This window comes from Argiope bruennichi, chromosome 4 (genome assembly GCF_947563725.1).
Source record: "Argiope bruennichi chromosome 4, qqArgBrue1.1, whole genome shotgun sequence".
Taxonomy (NCBI): Eukaryota; Metazoa; Arthropoda; class Arachnida; order Araneae; family Araneidae; genus Argiope; species Argiope bruennichi.
In genome coordinates this window covers 62,254,969-62,265,046 of record NC_079154.1, presented here as the reverse complement: position 1 = coordinate 62,265,046, position 10,078 = coordinate 62,254,969, and the positions used below count along the sequence as shown (strand labels likewise).

The 10,078-nt window shown below is 25.1% G+C and overlaps 1 protein-coding gene across 1 annotated transcript; it reads left to right on the top strand.

Annotated features, from left to right (window-relative positions):
* Positions 1-1,723: 1,723 nt before the first annotated feature.
* LOC129966786 (uncharacterized) lies at positions 1,724-9,783 on the top strand. The gene is made up of 3 exons (XM_056081349.1): positions 1,724-1,923; positions 2,986-3,081; positions 6,332-9,783. Exons 2-3 carry the CDS (start codon positions 3,008-3,010, stop codon positions 7,419-7,421), a joined length of 1,164 nt encoding a protein of 387 aa, XP_055937324.1. The 5' UTR covers positions 1,724-1,923; positions 2,986-3,007; the 3' UTR covers positions 7,422-9,783.
* The last annotated feature ends 295 nt before the right edge of the window (positions 9,784-10,078 follow it).

Genomic DNA, 10,078 nt, shown 5'->3' with positions numbered 1-10,078 from the left:
ATCCTCAAACAAGCCCAAAACTTCTATGGAAACATCATAAATATAGACAACCCCAGCCTAAGTAACCTACCGACATATGATATAAACTACACCTGCAACAAACGCAGACCTCGCTGTGCCCTTGCAATTTTAATTGCAGAAAAATAATACATAACCCTTTTTTTCCCCCACACACAAGAAAACAATACTTCCAAATTAAAATAAACCATGTATGATGCACTGTAATTACTAAGGTCAGTTTCATATCACTCCAAAGTTAACCATTTTTAGATTTACGGATGGTGGGGCCTGCAGCCCCAATGAGCCGTAATCCCTCTCAACAATTGGGGAATTGGAGGAATTAGACAGCAAGCAAGCTGCTGAACAAGCGATTAAACGCGCTGCGTTATTACGATTAATTGGCGGAATTTGTAGAATATATATATATATATATATATATATATATATATATATATATATATATATACGATTCCATACGCTTTAGTGGATTCAAAAGACACGTTTTGTTTTGTATACACGTTTCTTAGCGCGCAGAAAGATTATTTTGCTGTTAAAGAGTATCAATAATCCTCTAAAGAAGGTGAAATAGCAGATAAGAGACTTTAATTTTTCCCGCCATAACTACAGAGTAAATCACTCCACTGAAATTTGTACACCATATACCCCTCCCCTAAAAAAAGTCTTATCAGTGATATAAATTTATTTATGTATGGTATATATTCATTTCTGTACAACTATTTCTCTATTTTTAATTATTTTTTACTTTTCCGTACACGAAGTATTGAAAAAGTAGTGTAATTATCCAAAAAAATTCGTAGTCCAGATTTTAATGGATCTCCATGTTGCGGGCCTCCCTGAGTACAAAAAACAAATTTTGGGGAAATGCGAATATTTCCATCTGTCTGCTTGTGACAAAGATAATTAGAAAACGCTTCGCACTAGATGGATGATATTTGGGATAATCGTCTTTAAACCAAATTTGTAGATTTCCATCAAATTTTGAACAAAATCCATTCAGGGAAGTCTGTCTGTCTGTTTATTCGAATATAAGTTAACAACATAACTACAAATAAAAGAAGGCTAGATGAATAAAATTTGGTACACAGAGTTAACATCTACAGAGTAGACACCTATTAAATTTTGTACCAAATCCAATAAGTGCTTGACCGTCGGTTGTTCTTTATTTTGCAATAACTCAGAAACGCAGTGATTTAAAAATACCAAGTTTCATATGTGATTGCAAGCGTAGTTTTGTGTCAAATTTTTGTTCTTTTGTTTTGGACAAAATTCGACTAAAACACAAATCCAATTTCTGGACACTATTAATCTCATGTCAAGGATTAATCGTCAAAAAATTTGTCAACCACCACAGAATAGATCTAATGAAAATGTTAAATTCACGCTAAAGGCTAATATTTTGCAATTATTGTATTGCACACCAATGCCATGCAAGTCGTTCTCTGTGGTAACACCACTATTAGAAAGTACAGGAGAAAGTTTTGGGAAGACTACTTCTGCTAATTTATCAGAAGTTATTTTCGTTTATCAATATGTTTTAATGATTAATTTTTAAAAAAAATGGTGGTTTAAATAAGACATTTAGAAATAAAAACATAAATAATTAATTTTTCATCCGATTTGAAAGATTTAGGAATAGGAATAGAAGATATGACTTCGGTTAAAAATGGTTATTGTACAGCCGAATCATTACATTTTTGATATAATTCTATGAAGTGACGTCATAGGCAACACATTTGAAATGAAACTGGAAAGGTAGATAAGGAAAATCTCTGGAAATGTGATCATGTGTTGCGATAATAACAAAAACAGGGAAAATTCCCTTCCTAAACTGGCATATGATAAATACAAAGGTTCACCTTTTTATTGGCAAGACTTGAAGAAAAGTTAGATGCATATTTCAAGGTATGAAATTTTCATCTCTTTATAATGCTAAATAAATTTCAAAAAATTTCTCCTATCCTGTAGTTTTTACTGTAAATTTCCTATATTTTTCTTGGTTTAGGAGAAATTAAATGTTTTAACTTTTTTTTATTTGTATAGTAATTTTTTTATAATTCGAAAATATTTACTATTTTTTATTGAGAAATTAGATACGAGTGCACTATGATAATAATTGGTATTAATACTAATTATTTAATATCTTTTGAAGTTTATAATCTACCAGAATTATAAACCTTTCTCGAAAATCTCGAGTTTACGTATAGTAAATAGTCATGCATATTTATTTATAGTTATGCATATTTTTTTTTAGAATTCAGCATTGTTTTTATTTGGCATTTGATAAAATAATCTGTCTTTAGTAAACAATACATTGTGCATTTTTTAATAAAAAACCTCAATCTGTGCCTTGTAGATAGGCATATTGTAAATAAATTCTTGTCCCTTTAATGTAATCATTTTATGCTTTTTTTAATGCATCTTTCTCCTTTTGAATTATTGAAGAAATTATCTATATTGTTTTACACTGAATTTTTTAATTTTAAATAAATTTTTGAATGGTATAAGATTGTATTTGGATGTATGTTTCGTATTTGGAATTTACAGAAAATTACTGGAACATTTGCACTGAAAAATGATTTATTGATCCACTCTTAACATTTTAAAATAACATTTTTTTCTGAATTTATTGAAGAATCTTGTATATTTTAATAATTAAAATTTAAAATTTTAATAGCCTTTTTTTCTTGTATGATTAATAGTTTAAAAATTAATTTATTTCTATTCCAGAATTTAAAAAAAAAAGGCAGGGGGGGGGGGTGAATTACAGATTATTATTTTTTTTTACTTTGAATTTAGTAAGTGCCAAATATATTTAAAGACATTGAAAAATGAATGCTTTTTTTTTAAACATACTATATTAAATATCCCTTGTCTTCAAGGACATAGATATAAAATATACTGAATGTACTATATTCATTAGTTATATTTATGTTTATAATCAGTTCACTTTTTTATTATTTGTAGATAAGTTCAAATTTGAAAGAAAATGGATGTAAAGAAAAATCGCAAGAAAAGACAAAACCATGAAAAAAATTGTACAAATGAAGAAAATATCTATTTGTAAGTTTAAAATATACTTAAAAAAAATGTCAGATTGAATAATTGTGAAGGTTTTAAATTTTAATCCTTATAAAAATTTTCCCTTTTGTTAATGTGACTAAAATTACATGTAATTTTACTGAGTGTACAACATCATAAAAAGTGCGTAAATTTGATAGCCATTTATAAGCACCTTAAAAGTTTTTAATTTTCTCGAAATGTAAAGAAAACTTTTTGAGGGGTACCTACACATATTAAAATAATCCTTAAGGACTTTTAATCTTAAATAATTATTTTATTCTTGTGCAACATGTATAATAATCATATCAAAAATGTAAACATAAATTATTTAAAATTTGGTGATATTTTATTACGGTCATATGGTTTAAATATAACTTCATTTCCATGATACCATCAAATTGTTTGAGATTTAAGCTGTGTTATTTTAACTATCTTGCATGTGTTCTGTTCACTGTGCATATGAATTTTTCTGATGGAAACCAGTCCCATGATATTATAGCTCTATTTGAAACATAAATATACAGTTCATCTATCTTTTAAATATCATAGTATTGCAACTTTGCTTTCTTTTTTCTTGTAAACTACTTGAATTTTAAGCAGATTCCTTTTTAACTTTCAACAATGAAAAAAAAATCATGCAATTGATGAAACTGTGAAAGCAGCTTGAATTTCAAAGCCACAGTGTAATCTATTGTTGGACATTGCCAAAATTCAAGAATATTAAGTTAATATAATTAAAAATGTAATTTTTATTTTTATTTTAAGTTGATGTAAAAATTTTTGTGCTGTAATAATGTTGAAAGTTATGATGGGAAAACTTCGAAATTTTGCTTAATTTTTAATTAAGTTTTGAAAAATCATTCCAAAATGCATTTTTTTATTTTTCTAAATATATATCTATCAAGTTTTAATAGTTCTAGATTAAATTGTTTGGCCTATAGAGTGCCAGATGAGGTAATACATGATTATTACTAAAAGAGATGGAATTTTTATATTCTGATATGAATTTTACAAGCATCATTATTTCGAATTACATAACTCTGATTTTTTTTTCTCGATATGTTTAAATATTACATATATTTTTTTAGCAGAGTTGATTTTAAATAGTAATGAACATTCTATATTAAAATTTTGTTTAAATGAAAATTATTTAATACTAATTGTTTCTATATCTTAATCTGCAGAAAAATTTATTATGTCATTCAGTGGTCATATAGCTAATAATTTCTAACATTCTATATACTTTGGTATTGAATGTTATTGGCTATTAGTATCCCTGTACCTTTTTTTTCCCTACAAATAAAACATCTCTTTACTGTGGGAAATAATGATTTGTTCTAAATTCTGGAAGCTGAATTCTTTTTAAAAAAGAACTTAAATTCCATCAGTGAAATTAATGATCAAATTGAATTACTTAAAATTAAATTATCAGTTCTAATGCTTTTATGTGGAATAATGTTACTTATCTAATTACAATAAAATCTAAACTTGACTGGCTTTAAAAAATTCTGTCGACATTTTTTGTAGTATTAAAGTTAAATCAAATCTTTGAAAGTTTAAATTGTTTATTAATAATTTAAATTGAAAGAAAAGGTAAGTTTATATTTTTAAAAAAACATTAACAATCTGTTTTTTTCAAAATAAATATAACTTTAAATATTTGTGAAATTATTTATCGAAAAGATTTGATACTTTTTTAGAAATTTTAAATTTTATTTAAAACCATATTTTAAAACAAATTTATCCAAAATTTGCATTAAATGACAAATTTATTAGCATGCAAAGTTAATTTGATATATCTCTTAAAAATGTAAATTTCATTTTAATTAGCGTTTACTGTGCATACGAATTTTTCTGATGGAAACCAGTCCCATGATATTATAGCTCTATTTGAAACATAAATATACAATTCATCTATCTTTTAAATATCATAGTATTGCAACTTCGCTTTCTTTTTTCTTGTAAATTACTTGAATTTTAAGCAGATTCCTTTTTTAACTTTCAACAATCATTTTAATAATTAATAACAAATTATGGTTGAAAATGTAACTTTATCCTCTCTCCATCCAATCTTGTAATAATTTAGACAAAGATGCAAACTTTTTAATTTCTATATATTATATTTATGATTTTATAAATTTTTGAAACATTTCGTTTGATTTAAAATTAACTGGTTATTAAAAAATGACAAACTACAGAGTTATATTCTGATAAGGAATTATTAGTTTTATCACTTACTTTCGTTTTGAGATTTTCAGTGTTATCTTCGTTTGGCTATTGTCTTCCAGTTCTTGCATATCCTTTCGTTTTGTGTATTTTTTAAATGTAATATCCTTTTTTAATTCTCTATTGCTTTTAAATTTTTTTTTTTTTTAAAAGGAGTTCCTATTATACTAATTTTAGTATTCAAATAATTATACCAAGTTAAAATATTTGGATAATACCAATATCATTGAGATTATCAGTCATCATTGAGATCTTAAAAATTTGTGTTATGTTGTTATACATTGTTGCTGTTGAAAAGTTTAGAGCTTTATATTATAGTTATCATTTTTTCACATTAACAAACTATTAATTATAGAGGAATTACTTTTTTAATAAATTTTATTTTTGTCATAATTATAGATTAAGATTTTTTAAAAAATAATATTTTATAGCTTCATTAAAAAATAGCATTTTGTAATAAAGTTTTTTTTTTCTTTTTTTAATTTTTTGAGTTAAAAATGCAAATTTTTTTTATGAACAGAATTTTTTTGTTTCTTAATTTTATATTTTTTCTATTCTCATATTTTATTTGAAGTAAAACAACTATCATTTCAGCTTGGGGTAGTAACGTAGATATTGATAGCAAAAGAGCAATTGATTGTATATAAGAAAAGTGTAAATTTTTGTATGATTAAGAAAGTTTTTATTAATTTAATATCTACATAATGTTTAAATATTTTATTTTCAGTTATTTTATTTATTTTGCTCTTAGATGTTGATCAAATTAGCCTATTCTACAAATTTCGTTACTGAGTTATACATTTTGCTGACTTCAGGGCAGAAATTAAATTTTTTTAGTAATTGCTTTTTTTGCAAAAATTTTACCTTTTAAAATAACTGTTTAGCAATAAAAAAGTAGGAATTATTATTTGTTAATACCGACTTTATTATTGTTCTTACTATTATGATACCTCTTTTGTAAATATGCTTGCATGAATAATATTTATTATTGGTACCATTTGCTGATTTTCTTTAATTTTTGTAGGTCTCATGATCCAGAAACAAGATCTGTAACTTCTGATACTGATAGCTACATTGTTCATGAAAAAAATGTATCCTGTAGTAGTAGTAGTAAAATTTGGAAAGATGAAGATTTATTCTTACCCATAACAGTTAAAACAGGTACTAAACCAAAACAGAATTTACAGATTGAAAAACAAGAAGAAAAATGGGATTGCTTTTATAAGAAGTATCTTTTTTGGAGAAACAACAGAATAAATACAATTTTCAAATTGCAAGAGCTCCTAAAAAAAATTCATGATGATCAATTAAATTTCAATAAAACAAATATTATGTTTAAAGAATTAAATGTTAATTCTAGAATGTTAAAAAAATCAAATAATTCCACAATTGATTTTTTTGCTTCTCTGGGCACATTTCTAACTGATGCTGCCAGTGGTATTACATCTGTGGCTCAAGCTTTTAATGTTGATGCATGTAATATAGAATTTAAAAAAATTATGGAAGATGATGCTGAAATTACAAAATCATTATACAGAATCAGATCTCAATGTCTAGAACAGTATAGGGATATTGAAGAAATGGTGCGATGTTTCCATTCTGTAACTTTTAATGATACATTGGAAACTGTATCTAAAACATTAAAAATTGATGATCTTTGGCTTGACTTAAAAAATGGCAATGAGGAGAACCCTGTTTCAGCAACTATAAACTGTCTAGATCGATTCATTTCAAAAAATGCTAATTCTGCCACTGTTAATAAAATTTATGATTCTGTTGAAGGATATATTGATAGCAATCCTGCAATTTTAGATGCTTGCAAATCAGCTGGAAAAGTTGCATATGGAATATATGATACTTGGGGTAGAGATCAAAAGCAAAGAGAAGGTATAGCAGCTGAAACTAGTCACATAGCAAATGAGATGATTATGCAAGAAGAAATGAAGGAATTGTGTCAACTTCGTTCAAGAGTCAACAATAGTGAAATGATACAGGCTAAATTGGAATCAAAAATTGAAGATGCAATTGATTCGTTGCAATCTGAATTGAATGAAATAAGTAGTTTATTTAATAGGCATTCTGAGGGTTATTTATTGAAACAATATCCCCATTAGGGTAATAATACCAAATTACAATAAAAATTAAGACTTTTAATAATAATAATAGCATATAAATTCATATTGTATATTACCTATAGTGCCTTGCAGTGAAATAGTTTTATCTTGATTCTTTTTGACTTTTAAATATTGTCAATTTATAATGAATCAGTATTTCTCGTGGTTAAAATGTAGATTAATGTGTGTTTTTTTAAAAATATGTTTAAATGTTTTTGTGAAAGTATTTTCAATGCTTAATATTAATAAATATTTTTTGAGAATATAATATATAATGAGGATTTTATAAAATTGTATTGAATATGTAATATGTTGTTTCTAAATCTTTACATATGTCCTTTAAGAACTGCATTAATTTCTCATATGTTTCTTAATTATATCTCTAGATTTGTAGTGTCTAATTCAAGAATTTTTATTGTTTTTTAATGCAACCCAAATTTTAATTCTAATGTTAAGCTTACTGATGGAAAACTTCTTTTTTATTTTCTGAATATTTTTAAGACATCTTCTTTTTTTTTAGAATTTACATTTTATTTCTATAGTAATGTTTTGAATTCTTCACCAATATGCTTGTTGAACATGAACTTGTATCCTAATTAAAGCTTGTTACAATAGAGTTATGAGAACAAAATATATTAACATATGAAACCATTTCTATGTATATATATATTTAAATTAATTTCATTGATCGGTTTTTCTCCTGGTGCTTGGTACATATTCTTTTTATACAAAATGAAAGAGAAAAGAAATTAGCTTCCCTATTTTTTATTAAAGAACTTTTTCCAAATTTATATTTTCTCTTTTTTTTCCCCCTGAAATAACGGCAAATTTTAGATTGAAATTTTCTGTTCTAAATTAGAGAAAAAAATTTCGGTTACTGCAAATTTCTAACGTAATTAAAAGGAACCCGAGTTCATAAAGTATGAAAGGTTTTAAAAATCTTGATTTATGTCCTTTAATAAGGCTTCATTTTAGCCCAATTGCATGTAAAAGGTAATAAATTTTAGATAAAAAAATTCTTAACATTTATATACAATTATTTTAATGTCAATTTTTTTTCATATAATATTTTTAACAGAGTATTTCTGTGCAAACCTTAGATTGCATCAATGGGTAAAAATTTCACTAGTTTATTTTAGTATTTTTACTAAATGCATTAATAAATTTTATAGCTAGATCATTTTATTGGGATGATAGATTTAAATTTGAAAAATAATTTATTCTGAGATTTGCTATTGCAATGGAGATTTTTAGAGGTAGAATCATTTATTTAGAGGTAGAATTTTAAAGTTTTTTGTATAAGAGAAACATAAACTTGCAATAACAATTTTTGTCACATTATTTTCTGTTTATAATCTGAAATCTTGTAGTGGGGATATTTTTTTAAGAGGTATAGTAGTTTTGTAGAAGTATAATTTTTTTGAATTACCAACACAAACCCAATAAACCTTTTATTACTTGTTCAGTTTTATGAAATATATTGATAGATTATATGAAGTTCTAAATAAATTGAAACCTTAGTTCTTTAAATAAATGAGCTTAGTTGTAAAACTATTGTGCCATTTAATTTCAGCTACTCCCTTCACTTTCCAATACAGAAGTTTTAATTTAACACATAAAAGAGAATCAAAAATATATGCCATTCTGATTGAAAATCAGTGAATAAAATATGGAGAGCTTATAATCGAAACATTCTGAGCTTATAATGTTCAATCATATTTGTGACCGAAACCTTACATTATGATAAAATGTAATTATACTTCATAATGTAAGTAAATAGTGGGTAATAATTTGTGATAGAAAGTATTAAGATTTCCTTATTGATGATTATTGTGATAAATGAGCTTTTTTTTTAAAGCCAATTTCAATATATCGGATTCTTAATTTTTTATTTAATACACTAATCAAGTTGAAGTCGTCATTATGTCTTCTATATTCAATTTTAATTAAAAACATGTTTGAAAATCCAGTTTCACTAAGATGTGATATGTTAAAAGGTATAGATAGTTTAATTCATATTCTCAAAAATGTATTTGTATTTATCTCTTGAATGCAATTTATCTTTTGAAATAAAATTTGCATGGATTGTCTTTTTGGTCTTATTCATGAGATATTTCTTACTTAAAATGTATTAAAAACTGGCTTCTTTTTTAAATTGAAATATTATCCTGCACAATGTTCAAAATAGATAATTGATCCCTGATCCAGATTTCATTTTCTAAATTTTCTGGAAATTAGTTTTTTTCCCAATCTATTTATAGCACATGGTTAGTGTGGCAGTCTCTAGAAGAGGCAATTGAAGATGAGCGAGGGGAGCAATGTAAGCAAAGTATATATATATATATATATATATATATATATATATATATATATATATATATATATATGCAATTTATTGGTGTTCACTTAATTCTTATTTTTTAAATTTGAATAAATCAGAATTTTTATAACCCCATTTTTTTTATTTTTTTTTTTGCAAGTTTATTCTGAAAACATTCCAAAATGATTGTTACCTAAACCTTATAGTAATGAAATAATTGTTGTAGATTCCATTTTTAACATGTTATTGTTATATATTTGTTAATTATTATTTACTGTACATATTATATTTATTCATAAATTATAAACATTGTTGGAAAAGCTGGGAAAAATTATGT